General features: G+C 46.7%; 1 protein-coding gene and 1 pseudogene across 2 annotated transcripts; both read right to left on the bottom strand.

Moving 5' to 3' along the window:
* Positions 1 to 922: 922 nt before the first annotated feature.
* On the bottom strand, positions 923 to 4,823 carry LOC136497364 (glucan endo-1,3-beta-glucosidase 14-like). 2 transcript variants are annotated; one of them, XM_066493158.1, is made up of 4 exons: positions 4,521 to 4,823; positions 2,298 to 3,349; positions 1,756 to 1,924; positions 923 to 1,367 (listed from the first exon to the last, which is right to left on the bottom strand). In XM_066493158.1, the coding sequence occupies exons 1-3, from the start codon at positions 4,600 to 4,602 to the stop codon at positions 1,862 to 1,864; spliced, it is 1,197 nt and encodes a 398-aa protein (XP_066349255.1). In that variant the 5' UTR covers positions 4,603 to 4,823; the 3' UTR covers positions 923 to 1,367; positions 1,756 to 1,861. The 2 variants fall into 2 exon arrangements, with proteins under 2 accessions (XP_066349255.1, XP_066349256.1); XM_066493159.1 differs by having other exon boundaries at positions 923 to 1,322.
* Positions 4,824 to 10,411: 5,588 nt separating this feature from the next.
* Positions 10,412 to 16,101, bottom strand: LOC136498148 (pentatricopeptide repeat-containing protein At4g13650-like; annotated as a pseudogene).
* Between the last annotated feature and the right edge of the window lie 332 nt (positions 16,102 to 16,433).

The following is a 16,433-nucleotide window of genomic DNA, read 5'->3' as shown; positions in this document are numbered from 1 at the left end:
TCCGGTTCCTCCCATAGCATGATGTACTCCGCAATAAGCTGGTGATTCAAATTGTGATCAATGTCAGTAATCCATCGGCTGCTGGTAATAGCATTCGCCAGCGTTTGGTTCTTTCCCTTGTTGTGCTAAGCGCACGGCCAATGCCTCAACCATGTAGCCAGCGCGAGGTCGCCATGCGACCACCCCTAAGTTAACTATAGTGGCTGCACTAAATAGTGCTCGGTCTTCATCGAAAATCTGTACTTAAAGTTCGAAGTGGAGCTCCATGTTTAGACAAGATTGTTGTCGCTCTTGTGGCACACCATTTTTATGTTCATCAATGTGTTGTCAGACAGGGGCGAATCTAGCGGTAGGGGTGGGGGTGGGGGGCTTGAGCCCCCTACCGTCATTGATCCCATGGAGCCCAACCCCTCTAAGAATTTTTTGCCATTATTGCTTTGAGGAGGAGAGGCTGAAGGTCGAAGATAAACTTTCGGCCCCCGAGGTAGTTGGCCTTGCAATATGGGCGATCGCTACAATCGCCCTCGCTTCCTTGCTTTTGAAGGAGTCGTCCCAGCTATACCTCAAATACCATCGCCCTCCCTCGTCATCAAAGCTTGGCATGTCATACCGTACTCCGCAGGAGTTTTCATTGCTTTGTTTCAACACTTCACCCAAGTCCTATACACGGAGAAGCCACGGGTGCAAACGGCACTCATGTTTCACTGCCCTCATTTTTCCTCACCTGCTACATAAATTACGTAAACATAATTGCGTAGAGAGAAGGGTGATGCTCTTTTTGCCACTTAGAGGAGTAGTGAGATCACCCTGTATTTTTTTGCCATGGTGGGGGGCACAAGCCTCCCTACCGCTGTTAATCCCATTGAGCCTCCTAAGAATTTTTGCTATGGTTGCTTTGAGGAGGAGAGGCTGAAGGTTGAAGATGAAAACTTTCGACCCCCTGAACTTTCATTCAACAGATTCGTTACTGTTGTCAGAGTTTACAATAAAGGGAAAAAAGAAACAAAAGAACAATCAGAAATAAAGAAAACTAGTAAAAATGGCCAGCCTTGACCTGAATTAATTTCCTATCTGTTTAACCGATATACAAATATATATACAGTTGCTGATAAGTTGCATAAAGAAGACATCTCAAGAATAAATTAAATAGAAAATCCTATCTAACAATGTGTGCATTGGCCGCGTATCGTCCCCAATCTTCAGTCAGTTCCACTTCATTGTCAGTGTGGAGCCAATCTTGGCTACTGGATGCCATCAAAATCACTTCAACTGTTTTGGCTGGCCGTGTAAGCCCGAGACAATTTTCTGCTTCTAAACCTTCCCTGATGGAACATGTCGACTTAGTTAGTTATCCGAGGACTTCATTACTGCATATATAGGAGAAAAGAATCAATAAGATTTCTACAAGCTTATGCTCCTAGCAAATGGTTGTTCAAGCTTGACTAAATCGCTACTTTTGTCCAACATAGAATCTAAAATTCATTAGTTCACAAGAGCTTGTGGCGTCGTACAAGACCATTTCTATTCTTCCCCCCATGACATGCCAAATCAGGTTTCAGAAATTATTCTTAGCAAGGACACTATGTAATAAAGAATAAGGCCAGCAAAAATAAGCCACTATGTAAAAGTAGTATTCATGGTAACAGAAGTTTTTGTTTTTTTTTTTTTGCTACCAACATAAAAAGAACAGCCTCATAGCCTAATTTTGTGACAATTTCATTTCATTACGATCTTGGTCCAGGATAAGACTCTTACCTTGTTATATCTGCTACTGGAATCCTAGTTGCAACTTGCAAGAGATCCTCAATCTCCTCCGCGCTTTCTTCATTAGCATTACCACAATGGTCAACTGTATATGCTCTCAGGAGATGCTGAGAGTGATCGATGCAATGGCTATGAGGATGAAGGCAAACAAACGAACCGCCTGCAGAACACCAAAAGTGATACCCAGTTAGTTTGCAAAAGAGAGCACAGATGGTATGGTATGGAAACTTTGCCCGGCAATGCAGATGCATCAACATCCTCTTTTTTTGACCGTTTTTTTTCTTTGAAAGGTCACTTTTTTTGACCGTTAGTGCAGAGTTTTATCGCCATTTCATTGCCATTGTCACTAACTCACTATCATGTGAAAAAGAATGAAAGCAATGTGATGGGAATGAGCATGCAGAGGTGTGCACGGCCAAGAATTAGACTTGCCTTCATCCACCCATATACTAACCTAATCAGTTAATCTGCGCATCACATGTAGAAAGCTTGTAACCAATTTGCCGAATTCGACCAAGGGAAAGGGATCGTACCTTTTGGGTGCCTCGTGAAAAATCCATGGGTGGAAGGTAGCCCCTCAGGCCGACGTTGTACACCGGCGTGCCGTCAGGGTAGAACAGGCCGTAGTTCCGCTCGGAGGCCGGCCCGGGCTTGAGGTTCTCATTGAAGAGCGCGAAGACGTAGACGTCGATGGGCACCGACGGCCTCAGCGGCGTGCCCTGCTTCATCTCGATCCTCTGCAGGAGGTTCCCGATGTACGTCCCGGCGTACTCCGGCGTGGCGCCCGCCTCGTCGGGGTCTCCCCTGGACGGCCACCCGGTCTCGGAGATCTTGACGTCGACGTCGGTGTGCCCCAGCGCCTGGATCGCGGCGTACACCGAGTCCACCTGGGCGTACAGCATGTTGTCGTAGTTGAGCCTGGTGTTGGCGTCGGTGACGCCGGCGTTGGGCTGGAACAGGACGTACTCCAGCGGCACGTTGCCCGGGTCCGCCTTGTACGCGAAGTACGGGTAGCAGTTGATGAGGAACGGGGACCTGGCCATGGACAGGAACCCCAGCAGCGGCTGCACGTAGGGCACGGCGTCGGGCGCGAACGCGCCCGCGGAGGGCGGGTACGAGGTGCCCATGATGTCCAGGGAGTGCGCCGTGGTGACGTTCACGCGGCCCTGCAGGCCCAGCGCGGCGAGCGCGCCGTACACGGACTGCATGGCGGGGAGGAGGCTGGCCTTGAGCGCCGTGTCCTTGCCCTTGAGCACCTCGTTGCCGACGGTGATGCAGGTGATGCGCCGCGTGCCGGTGAGGAGGTACGGCTGCACGTGGCGCTGCACCCACGCCCGCGCCGCGGACGGGTCCGCCGCCATCGCCGACACGTTCTCGTTGCCGATGCCCACCACGAACTCCACGTCCGTGTCGAGGAACGCAGAGAGCACGGTCGGGTCCGCGTCGTACAGCTTCACCTTGCTCACCTGCATCGACTGGAGCAGGTACGACACCCTCGACGGGGAGGGCAGGTTGTCTCCGATCTGCCCGTAGTTGATGCCGATCGACAGGGCTTCAGCTCCTCTCCTCCACGCCACTCCGCCATCTGCAATCCAATGCAAGCGTCTCGTCAGTGGCTCAAATTTTTTTAAATAAACAATCAAATAAATCTAAGGCTAGCTGCATCTTTGCGGGACAAAATCGTACACAGTTAACTACTAGAATATGCATGCAGAGGATCCAATGAGAGTTGAGCGTGGTCCACATGTGGTCATGTGATTGGGGAATCAGATCGAGAATCAGCCCGATAAATAAATACCACCGACGTCATCAAACACCTCCTTATTTTATAATACTCGTATCTGTATTCAAATGGCCACAACTGATCAAAAAGCCCATCACATTTAGCTGGCAACTAGGGACGAAGCAAACCATGCATCCTTCCAGAGGAAACTTTAAGCCAAAAGTCGTGACAGCTCAGAACCAGATCAGATGCACGTCAAATTGGCTCGAAAAGGCAGCAAATTGGTGCATTTCTTAGGTAAATACCGATTTTTTTTTTTTGAGGAATCAAAAGGAACTCCGATTAGAATCGGTTTGGGAGATGTCGTCTTAGTGGGCGGCCTGCCTTACGTCCTAAAACACTTCGGGACCATGTGATCTCACAGCTAAGCTTGGATAAGATAATCTCAGCAAGTACGCCTATTAACCACCATTTAGCAATAACGTATAATCTATAAGAAAAGAAGTATAGATGCTGCATGCATGCGTCATGAACCATTACCTGGTGAGGCAAGTATAGGAACAGATCATACTTGTGAAATACCAAAGTATATACATCATTTAAATGGAATAAAAAGTAAATATGAAGAAGTACCATGCATGATTAAACTAAACATTTCAAGATTGTATTCATATAATAGTATAAACTACTACTAGCTAGACAATGCAATGGAGTACGTACGGTACGTGAGATAAAAAACACTTGAGAAAGAAACAAAATAGGAGGCTAGCACGAAACAATTCATTGGGAGTAAATGACAACCAACTCGACCTGCAGACTAGCGCAGTTCAAATTCAGGCCATTCAGAGCCTCATACAAATCAAATGTCAGGAAGAAAAAGACAATTCTAAGATATTGAGTTCGATCCCTCAATTTAGACCTTAGATTTCGCGGGGGGAAACTGGAATTTACAGTACATACAAGGGAAATAAAAGCTCTCACACTGGCGATTGGGGGAGAGGAAAACACACAACAGGTTGCGAGGTAGGCTGACCTGTCAGCAGGACGAGGAGCACCGCGACTAAGAAGAAGCGAGACGGCGGCCAGCGAGTTCCGAACCGCTCCGCCACGGCCATGAACCGCTCCGGCCTCCTCCGGGAGCTCGAAAGCCTCCAATCCGCAGCAATCAGATAGAGAGAATGCCGAGAGCGGTCGCCCGACGACGAGGACGCGCGCGGCGAGGAACCAAACCAAGCGAGGACGCCTGCGAGCGTCGATGGCGGAGCGTAGTGCTAGCTCTTCGATCGATGAGCGCCTAGCTCCTTGTTGCGTTGCGTAACGGCGTCGCCGCGCTCGCTCTGTGTCTGGACTCTGGAGGGAGCGCGCGGGCGGCCTCGGGTTGTCTGTATTTATGCAGTGGGTTGCTGGGAAATATGGCAGTGACTGAGCAGGCGACAACTGGCAATCCGTGTGGCTGCGCTAGTACGCCGTCCCGCGTGCGCGCGGCCGTGGAGAGCGAGGGCCGCGCCAGGCAGGCACAGGGGTGGGACTTGGGCCGTGCCTTGTGCTTCGTGCCGCTTCGGGTTATGCCCAGGCACGGAAAGCATGTTGGCCCGGATCGATATGGCACGGTGAATCTTTTAATGTTTTTCATAATTTATTCAAGAATTAGATAAGAGATAGTATAGTAAATGTTAGAAAATTACATTGTATAATTGTAGAAGTATCTACGTGTCATTTTGCTCAAGCACGGTCTGAAATACGGGCCGGACTATGTAGCCCACCGTGTAAGATCCTCTCGTGTTCGTGTTCGTAGGCATGACCTAAAATATTTCGTGTCATTAAAAAAAAAACGTGCCATAACCCGGCTTAAATGGCACTGCCCAGGTCCCAGCTCTAGCCAGGCAGGCGCGCGGGAACGAAAAGGGAAACCGCGAGGAGGGAGGGAGCCCAGGCGTGCGGGGAAAGCTTGACGTGAAACAGACCGTGACGGCCTGGCGCGTGGCCAGGGAGCAACGGAGCAGCTACTCGGAACCAATCTAAAATTTGTCACCCAGTACTATGGGGCATACCGCGTGCGTATGGAGCTGAATTTTCTTATTTTTCGTATGAATTAACTTAGAAAAATTTGGAATTTCAACATTTCGTGATAAAAAGTGCGTCAAAACTTGAGCTCTGGATGGCACTGGATGCGACAAGCTTCAGATTTTCGAAAAAGAAGCTTCAAAAGTATGGATACTATTAGATTGAATTTAGTAGACTTATTAGGTTTCTTTCCATTTTGCAAGTAAATTGGCCACAGTGTTTTAGTTCAGAGTCTGGGTTTAAAAAACGGGTTCGCATGTAGCCTTAATTTGTAATTGCTAAACTAGATCCACCTATTGGTTGGACTTCGATTTTTTTAAAAGGTTTGACAGTTATTTTGAATTAGGTTGTCATGTTCGTTTCGCTGAAAAGCCAGGTTGAAAAATACTGTTTGCTGATTTATTATGAGAGAAAAAAAATACTATACTAATACATCAGGCTGATAAGTTCAAGCGAGCAGATCGGATTTTGGATTTTCCTTATAGGTTTCTATTGGTATTGGATCAGTGATGACAGCTCCTACCCAGTGCGTTGTACATGTGCGTGCGCTCCCGTGGCTGGACGCGTGTCCGCTCAGATCCCCACCGACCATGCCCTCCCTGTCCGGTGTCCGGTGCTGCAGTGCACCACCCGTCGCGCGTGTTTCCTCGTCATCCCGTGCCCTTTCCGGCGTGTAGGAGATCCATTCCATGGGTGGTTGTTGAGACGGGTGTTCTGCGGTTCGGCACTTCGGCTGGGTGTCTGCCACGGCGCGTGACGTGGACTGGGCCCCGCGCCCAACCGCTGCGTGTGTGCGTCAGACTCGCATTCGGCCTCATCTCAGCTCTGGTCTGCATGAATCCAGCTTCCCCTCTCAACGCCACCCCTCCTGACTGACCCGCATTGTTTGCGCAGAGATATATAATAATAAAACATCGGCAGAACGCCCTGTTCACTGCGAGAAATTTTAGAGGAATCTGGATGAATTTGAAGGAATCTGTGAGAGAAAACACTGTTCCAGATGAAAAAAAGAAGCGGATCAAGTCGAGTTTACGAGCACGCAACAGAGTCTCTCTTTGTTCAACTATGAACAACTGCTTTCAGATGTAACGTGAAAAAGTTAGGGCCTATTTGGTTGCAAATAAGTCACCTATTTATAAGTTAAAAAGTGAAATAAGTGACTGATTTTGCCAAACACCACCGACTTATAAGTCACCCCTGCTTATAAGTTTTAAGTTGGTTCACCCCTGCTTAAAACTTATAAATCACCCTTTTCTGCATAGGGCCCACAGCTTATAAGTCATCTACAACCAAACAAGCATGACTTATAAGTCCCTGATTTTTAGTCACCTGACTTATGGAAACCAAACATGGCCTTAATTTGGTTGAAACTACTATGAAAACTAATCTCTTTTTTTATCTCCACTGAAACAACTACCCATTTGAAAAAGTATAAAGATGAAGCAAAAAACAGGTTCTAAAGTGCTATAAAATATATACTTACACGAAAGTAGCTGATTTTGGAATGCACAATTTCACTGTCGATATAGCTATGTATAAGATCAAGATCCTACCACGAGTCTGTACTAACAACCCACTCAACCATTCTCAATATATGTATGTTTACCTGATCTACATAGTAGCACATAGCAATATATCTGAATTGAGGGGTATTTTTGTTTATTTTTTACTTTTTGTATAACAACATAGGGGGTAATTTAGATACAAACTAGTGGTGTTATTTTATATTATGTTTCATTCATAATGATACATGCATATAATTTAAATGTAAATTTAGGAGCTAATTTGTATTATCTTTCATATCAACAGATGTGAGTAATTTAGATGCAAAATTAAAAGATACTTTACATCGTCTTTTACGATTTGTATATAAATTCAGGGGTTGTTTAAAAGTGCAGCTATAGATAATTAGGAGGTTATTTGAAATTATATTTATGATGGCAAAGGTTAGTAACTTTAGACATATAAATGTAAGGGTTACTTTATCCATTTTCATAAAGATAGAGTTGGGTAGTTTTTTTTTAATATAAAATAGAATAAATGTAATGGTTATTAGAGCCCATGTAATTAGATGCCAGATGTGTCTAATTTTTAGAATTTATCTTTACTTATAAAGCGTTTCATGAGAATTAACATGGATAAAATTAAGACGCCCTAGATTCATCCAGAATCTTCCATTGCTCTCAAAACGGCTAAGCTCAATAAGTGCGTATATGGACTACTACGTTAGGAACTAGTAATGCTTTGGCCTTTTGTTTTTCTCTTTGTTTGTCTCGTGACCTCCTGTAAGCACTCCTTTTATTATAAACAAATTTCCAGTAGGGGACAATCTCTCCTGTTTTTCTCAAAAAAAAAAAACTAGTAACGCGGTCAACAAAAATTTGAGCGAAGTACTCAAATTGTCACTAGCCCAAATCTGGCTACAGTGTTCATGCTCCAAAGTCCAAACGAGCAATCAGTAACGTCTTACGAGTTATGTGATTCATCGCTCATCGGAGTATGGGACCAAGCAATCTGGCAAAGCTACAAGTGGACGACACCTGAATCGTACCCCTTTCTTGTATTTGGCACCATTACGCTACAAATCGCCTTCCATCCAGTTCATCATCTTCTGTTTCATCGCTTTTTGTGTGCCCCCATTCAGAGTTTCAGACGGTCGGTCACTCACACACCTAACGCTGATGCTGATCGAATGTTCTGGTTCAGAATCAGATACACGCGAATCCACTCGTACATGCAAAAGCCGTCGTGCAATGGCATTATTTTCATCAACCAACCAACAAATACCAGCCAAAAGGCCACATCGAAATTCCGAGTCCAGAGAGGAAAAAAGTGCGAATCCTTATGTCTCCAGCAGCAACCGGCATCTCCTTGTTTTGTTAAGATCGCAGGACCTTTTATGTTTTTTTTTAGTTTTCATCATGTCACACATCCTCCAGTTCCTGTCGAGCAGCATCCAAATTATTGCGCTCGCTCGCCGGCCCGCCTTTCGGCGACGTAAACGCTTGCCGCCTGCATTGGCCGCGGCAACATTCCACTCATGTGTCAGTGACACAGTGTAAGATGTCATCCGTAATAATGGTAAATATGTAAATGCCCCCCATCTGTTTGACTGTTTCTTTCCAGTGGACGTCGCCAGAAGCCCCGGAACGGCAGTGAGAAGCTGAACAAAGCACGGGAAGAATCAATAGCACAAGAACCTGCACTTGGTCATCATGCCAAATTATCTGGACGACGATTAAGAATGCACTAGTTCTAGCAAGCTGCAACCACAATAACGTGTGCTAATGACAGTGTCAAGATCGAATCTGAATGAAAGTGCAAGGTTGATCCATGCACAGGACCGGGCCAGTACAGGTCTGCCTCCCTGTGCGTGGTTGATGCAATCGGACTTCAGGTACGCAGCACAGTTCGACAAGTGAGTGCATACCTGTCACCGACCTGCGGCGTGTCGTCCAGGAACGACTGGTCCTACTGGACGACGGAGCCCTCCGGTACCTTGCCGGCGCATGTGGAGCATGCACCAGCGCTAGTGAAGCTCAGGTGCAGGGGCCGTTTTGTGCTGTTGTTCAGCAGAGGAGCATTCTTCTGTTCGATGGTCTGAACTAGCAAACCACGTATCTATAAAAAACAGAACAATTTACAATTTGGAATGGAGTAGCTGATAGCTTCAACAGCATGTAACTGCAAAAAATATGGTTCACAAAGTGTATACTACTTTGAACTGAAACAGTATACAAAGTTCTGAGCAACTGCCCAACATATACATTTTTGCTAATGCATATCTGGTGCTGAATCACTTAGCAATACAGTGCAGCTAAGCAATCAAAATAGGCCTTTCTGGTTAACGTGTACAGCTGAAGGCAAAGCACTAGTGCGCTACTGAATCAGGCAGTAGCATCTGCTTGTACGAGACAATGAGTCCTAGCAATGTTACCCGGTAGCACTATAGAAAAGAGAAACGAGCCTTTCTGACAGGTCTTTCAAAAAATCATCATTTTTAAGAGAAGTTTGGCTTATCCACACAATCCGTATTACGCTTCCCCTAGCCACTTTTCGGATGGCTAAAAGCAATAAATTTTAAAAATTATGCACTAAAAAGTGGACACAGCAGGTTTTGAAACTGGATGTGGTAGCGTATCGGATTTTTCTTTCCAGCAATGACCTAAATCTGTGGCCTACACTTCCTTAAAGTACAAATAGTGGTATCACAGTCAATCACCTGATCAAGAAAAGAAACCAAGTTCCAACCAATAACATTTGCTGTTCTGATCTGGATATGGATGTAGACACTAGAAGTGCATGACACATATAATGATTTCAGGACCATAGTAGTGAACAAGCTTTTCCATTTCTGCAAGAAAGGTTCTAAGTGGATCTCTGTCATCTCCACTAGAATTCCCACGACCCTATCCTAATGACTCAGGCTACTTTGGAAAGACACAGACATTAAAAGGACCAACTAATAGTGCTAAAAATGCTTGCATAAGCAATAAGAATAAAAGTAAGCAAGACAACTCGAAGCTAGCCGAGGGCAACCCAGCAGATCTATCAGTTCTCAAGCATTATATTATCACCACAATACTGTTACCTTGAAGGCAAATGGTAATATTAATAGGATAATAGCATAATAATCTCACTACAATACCTCTGGATGGAGCATGCATGTATGCCTCCATTACAACTACCCACTCCACAAATCAAAGAAAGCCATGACTGATGTTACGTAAGGTACTCCACATTAATGTCAAGAGGAAAAAAAACAGCATTACTTTTGTACTCTTATGGACGTTACATATCAGATCTTTGAGTGAAACTGAAAACATTAGTGTTCCAGGTGCCACAGAAATAATGGATCGACATTCAGCATGAGAATTGAGAAGAGCCACAGAATCTAGTACCTTGTATTAACTTCCAAATATTATTTTTCCACGAGATAATGGCCATAAAAAACTCTTCTCATCATCAAAACACCGAGTTACATGAGGAGAGCAAACTGCAGCAAGCCATAATATCCATGTATGAAATATTCGGCAACCAATTGATCAGAGCAGAGCACACCCGGATTTCGCTCTTCAGTTCAAGAAGATCACCACCGAGATCTGTTTGGAACAAGGGAAATGATATGCTCCGGAAGGCCGCCCACGAAGAGCTCGGCACGCTATAGTGTAGAGACTCCCGGGGCGTGGCATGCCAAGGCCTGGAAGCGCGCGGCGAAGTCCTGCACCGTCGAAGTGAAGGGCAGCCGGCCTAGCTCAGCCAAGCGGCTACCCCGTAGTGGTGGTCCGAAGCGCAGGGGACAGAGGTCCCGAAAACGCTCCCACGGCGGCATCCCTTCATCTTGCTCCAGGGCGTGGTACCAGGCCTGCGCCTCGCCCTTCGGGTGATAGGAGGCGAGCCAGGTACGGTCAGATGCTAGCGTACGCTGGCCCCTGAAGAATTGCTCACACTGGTTGAGCCAATTCAGGGGATCCACGGAACCGTCGTACGTGTGGAATTCCAGCTTATAGAACTTGGGCGGCGCTGGCGGAGGTCCGTCATCAGAGGATCCCCCTGCAGGAGCTGCTGGCACCGTGGCCGATGTCGCCGATGACTGCAGGGTACCCCCATGGAATAGGGTGCCGTCGGCGCCCCCGTACAGAACGCCGGACGCCGGAACGCCCCCATGCGTGACGCCCAAGCCCGTGTAGAGCAGGGGCGGCACGGAGGGCTGGGAACGCGCTGTAGTGTAGACGGGTGACACCGATGCCTCTGACATGCCCGTGATCCAACTCGGCAGCTGCGACGGCGACCGGGGAAACGCGATCTGTGTGATCGGTACTCCAGTGGACGGGGGCGGATGCACGGCCTGGTGTGTCGAGGAAGCCGACCCGTCGTAGGGCATGCCGTACTGGTAGGAGACGGCAGCTGTAGCGGCCGCCGGCTGCGGTGGCGAAGGCGGCGCTGGCAGGGCCTGCTGGTACGTTGGCTGCGGCGCCGGCAGGACCGACTGTACCTGCTGGTACGGCTGGTAGTAGTAGGGCTGAGGCTGCGGCTGGGGCGCGTACGGCCCCGCGAGGAACGAGCGGATGCCCGCAATGGCCTGTCCGATCTCGAGAACGGCCGCCGTCAGTTCTTCGAGCGTCATGACGGGGCCCTGCGGTGTCGCAGATGGGGCGACCACCCCCGAGGTGACCACGATCGCGGACGTCGTCGAGGGCGGCGGCTGCGTGGTGGAGGGAAGGGGCTGCGTCACGGGAAGTGGCGGCTGCGGGGGTGCCCCCGTCCCTGTGGATGGGGGCAGCGGCGGCGGCATGGTGGAGGCTGGTGGGGGTCCCGACATCGCACCTGCAATCTCTGATACCAAATTGATAGGATTGCGGATCCTACCAGCTATGGTTCGGAGGTTGTAGGGATGGTTGATCGGAGGACAGAAACAGGAATGACGCTGGGGCGCCGTGTTCACGATCTAGAGGAAGGAGGAGGAGGCTAGGGCTGTTATGAAGTCTCCCGGCTCCCTAAGGGAAGCCGAGCAGATTGATTGCTCTTGCTTAATTGTTTCAATTCCTTACAATAGCTATATATAGCAAATAATGAAAATACTAATGGGCCTTGCCCCCCCCCCCCCCCCCCCCCTAATTCCTCCTGCGCCTAACTAGCCACTAGTGGGCTTCTGCCTTCGTGCATATGACCGACCGGTCATAACATCTGCACTTTATCTTCAATCTGAAATAAGCACAAGAACTTCTAAACATGAAGGTACAAAAATCAGAAATTGTAAATGTTACCACTTCAAGGGAACCTGATTGAGTCAGTAAACAGCATATTGATCTCCATTTCTGCAGTCTGACAAGTATCCTAATCCATGCCCACAATGGGAATTTATGCATGTCATGATTACAGATGATGTCATGTAACACAGTGAACCTTAGATACTTGACTCTGAATGAATGGTGCCTGAAAAAAGCAAGTGTTGCAAGTAACAAAGAGTTAGTGACATCTAGGACAAGACAAATTATAATGGTTAAACAAATGGGTTGAGACAATCATGAGACCCACAAGGATAGAAAACCCCAACTTCATGTGACACATATGAATGACTCTTCCAAAGCCCTTTACATGTTTGTCTAGACATGCTGGCTTTGCCATGGCGAATCCATTTGCAGATATATACATGTCACAATAGCAGATATATGTGTAGGTCAGACATCTTAACGTGGAACCCATTAGGAATAGTATTGGGGGGATTTTCTATCAAAAAAGTGTTCTAGATACTTTACTACAGCCCAATTCACCAGTAATCTCCACATGATACTTTACTACAGCCCAATTCACCAGTAATCTCCACATGAACAGCTGCCACTGTTAAAATGGTGAAAATCTGTACACATCTCTTAATACAATTTCTCTTCTTGTGACTTCAGAGGTAAATTTCATCCAACTGTGGCAGTCATCACAGACACGAAGGTTCTTAATCACCCGAAGAGGAATACAAGGAGGCAAAGTCATTAACCCAAAAGCCACAGCTAACTTCTCACTATGGACAAAAGCAGTAGGGTCTTTCTGCTCTTGCTCTTTTTCATGAAACAGATTAGGGTTCTCTTTCTTGTATCCTATTTTGGCTAACCTATCGTTTAGCTCAGACAAAAACTTGTATATCTGATCAGACAAGGGGTGCAACCGATCACCAACAAAGAACACATGAACTGCATTCTTTACTTCAATCCAGCTTTGACCTGGTTCTTTTCTATTTCCTCTGTCTTTCATCATCTTTCTGACCTTATCCTTGTTGGCCCACTTCCCAGTAACAGCATATGCATTTGATAGGACATACGATGCCGAATCATGGGGCTCTAACTCCAGGAGATGTTTGGCTGCAATCTCCCCAATTTCTATGTTCTTGTGTACTTTACAGGCACTGAGAAGTGTTCACCAAACCATTGCATCAGCAGTGATAGGCATTTCATCAACAAATCTCTTTGCACGATCAAGTTGACCTGCTCGTCCAAGAATATCCACAACACAAGCATAATGGTCAGGTATTGGATTAAGTCCATATACATTAGAAATGGATTTGAAGTAACTAAGGCCTTCCTCAACCAAACCCACATGGCTGCAAGCAGCTAACACACCTATGAAGGTGACATCATTTGGTTTCAGACCTTCTTGCTTCATCTGACCAAATAAATCCAAAGCTTCTAGTCCATGTCCATGCTGTGAACAACTTGTTATGATAGTATTCCATGAAACCTCATTCCTCACTGACATTTCAGAAAAGATCATCTTGGCAACTTCAGTTTCAGAGGTGTGTCCTGTCTTAACAGCTCTACCATGTACTTGTTTTCCTTCTTTTATATCTGCAAGGTTAGCTAAAGCGCTAATAGAGGAAACAAATGTGAACACATTGTACTTGGCACCTGCTTGACCCATCTGCATGAATACCATGAGAGCTTGTTCATAAAGATGACTTTGCCCAAAACCAGATATCAATCCATTCCATGTGATCTCATCCTTGTGTTCAATTGCCTGAAACAAAGAGAAAGCTTCTTCACTTCTTCCACATCTTGCATACAGGTTTACCAACGTGTTCCAAATTGAAATATCAGCTGCATAACCAGAGACATAAACCCGAGCATGAATCTGCAGGCCCTGGCGCATTGCTTTGATTCCAGCACAAGCACTTGCAGCGCTAGCCAGTCCTATGTTATCTGGCCAAACTCCATAGTCCTGCATTTCTTTGAATGTTGCAAGAGCCTCTTCACAAAAGCCATGCTGCACATATCCAGCAACCATTGAGGTCCAAGAAACCACATCTTTTTTATCAAGCATTTCAAAAAAAATCGAGCTTTATCGAGACAGCCGTATTTAGAATACATATCAATCAAGACACCACTAACATACATATCAGATTCGAATCCATTTTTTATGCTTAATGAATGAATCTGCTCTCCAAGTTCAATTTGCCTGCTGCAAGTGCACGTCCTCAAAATGCACGGGTAGGTGAATTGGTTGGGGTGTATACCTGTAGCTTGCATCTGACAAAAGATTTCAAAGGATTTTGCTAGATCACTAATCTGCCCATATGCCACAAGCATTAAGTTCCATAGTACCACGTTTGTCCCATCACCCAAATTGAAGATATCATGTGCTGTTTCAATGTCACCACATTTCACATACAGATCGAGGAGTGAGCCTTCCCTTATGTAATCAAAAGACATACCTGCCTTCAGTGAATATGAATGGAGCTGCTTCCCTTTTTGAAGATCTCCCACAGAGGCACAGGCTGCAAGCAGACTAGCAACTGTCACACAATCAGGCCTGAGCCCTGAGAACTGCATCTCATCAAAAATCTGCAAAACACGCTCACCATGTCCACACTGAGCATGTCCTGAGATCAATGTATTGAACGTCACTCTATCACAGAACAGCATGTCACAAAATACCCTTTCTGCTAGCTTAAAGGATCCATATCCTAAGTAAAGTGCAATAAGTGCATTGCCCACAAAGGTCTCCGAACAGAATGCTTGCTTGTAAACTTGGGCATGGATCATCCGACCTTGTGCAAAAAGTTTTCCTTTAGTGCAAGCACTCAGCACACTAGACAGAACATACGGCGTAGGAACAACAGCACTCCAATGCATCTGGCTCTAAAGCCTGAAAGTTTCCTTCCCAAGACCATTCTGTGCATACCCTGACAGCATGGCAACCCATGAGACATGGTCCCTGGAAGAAAGCTCCTTGAACACCTGCCTTGCCTGCCACACGAGCCCATTCTTGGCGTACAGATCAATCAGCAGGTTGCCTATAAGGCGGTCAGCCCCAAGGCCATGCACGACTGACATCGCGTGGATCTCCAGCACGAGCGGCCATCGGTTGCCTCGCCCCCTGCACGCCTGCAGGGCACAGGCGAGGTCCGCAGAGCCCAGGGCTCTGTGATGGCTAATCTTGGCAGCGACAAGCGAGTGGAATTTCTCTGGGTCGTCATGCACGAAGAATCTGGCAAGCGATCGGTGCAGCGAGGCTGCCACTTCCCGGCGTGTCATTCTGCCGAACACCTTGGCCACGACGCAGTCGAGGTCATCATCCGGAGGGCCAAGAAAAAGTATATGAGGGGCTGAGCAAAGCGCCCTAGACCAACATAAAGCCGTTATGTCCCATACAAGTTAAATGCAGTAGCTCAAAGCAGGTTTTATACTAAAACATAGTAGATAAACAATTCAAAGTACGGTGTCTAATGCAACTAAAATTAATTATTGAGAGTAATAATAACCTACAATTAAAAGGGCATGAAATATTAAAGAGTAGCATACCAGCAGCAACTAGTGAGCAGTCAACAGATGGAGATTGGACAGTCTCCTACCCTCTCTGCGCACGGTGCCTAGGCCGCCGGTGCAGGGGCGGGGGGAGGGGGGCCTGAGGGGCTGACCGCCTGGGGAAAGAGCACCGGTGGCCGAGCGACGAGATGGCAAGGTGCGGATGGCGCCACCACGGCCGATTCAGCGAACGCGAACGGAAGAAGAGACATAGGCGGGGATCGGGACCTCAGGAGGGAGGCAGGGAGCGGCCGAGCGGGCCTGTGCTCCTGTGCGTTACTAGGTCTGGTGGGGCTAAGACCTTCAAAGGCGCGATTTTTCATGGGCTGCAAGGGGAACTACAAAACTATCGTTTTATCTGTGTCACTAAACTATCGTTTTATCTGTGTCACTAAACTATCGTTTTGATTTTTTTTTCTTAACTTCAAAATTAGACTTCCTATATCCATTGAACTCTCACCACTTTTCAAATCACCCCTCTACTTTAGACTGATTTTGAAAACAGTTTTTTCCCTTTTTATTAAAGAAGTCTGGTAAATACTTGATAAGATTTTTAATCAAAATAAATATCTCTAAGCTTTCATAATATA

This window comes from Miscanthus floridulus, chromosome 12, assembly GCF_019320115.1.
Source record: "Miscanthus floridulus cultivar M001 chromosome 12, ASM1932011v1, whole genome shotgun sequence".
NCBI classification, from domain to species: Eukaryota; Viridiplantae; Streptophyta; class Magnoliopsida; order Poales; family Poaceae; genus Miscanthus; species Miscanthus floridulus.
Note: the sequence above shows the minus strand (reverse complement) of the source record. Positions and strands in the feature narration are given on the sequence as shown.

Coding starts and splice junctions, on each gene's coding strand:
- LOC136497364 (XM_066493158.1), bottom strand. CDS start 4,602: ATGGCCGTGGCGGAGCGGTTCGGAACTCGCTGGCCGCCGTCTCGCTTC. Junction 3,350..4,520: donor GCTCCTCGTCCTGCTGACAG/GTCAGCCTACCT, acceptor ATTGGATTGCAG/ATGGCGGAGTGGCGTGGAGG. Junction 1,925..2,297: donor TTTCACGAGGCACCCAAAAG/GTACGATCCCTT, acceptor GGTGTTCTGCAG/GCGGTTCGTTTGTTTGCCTT.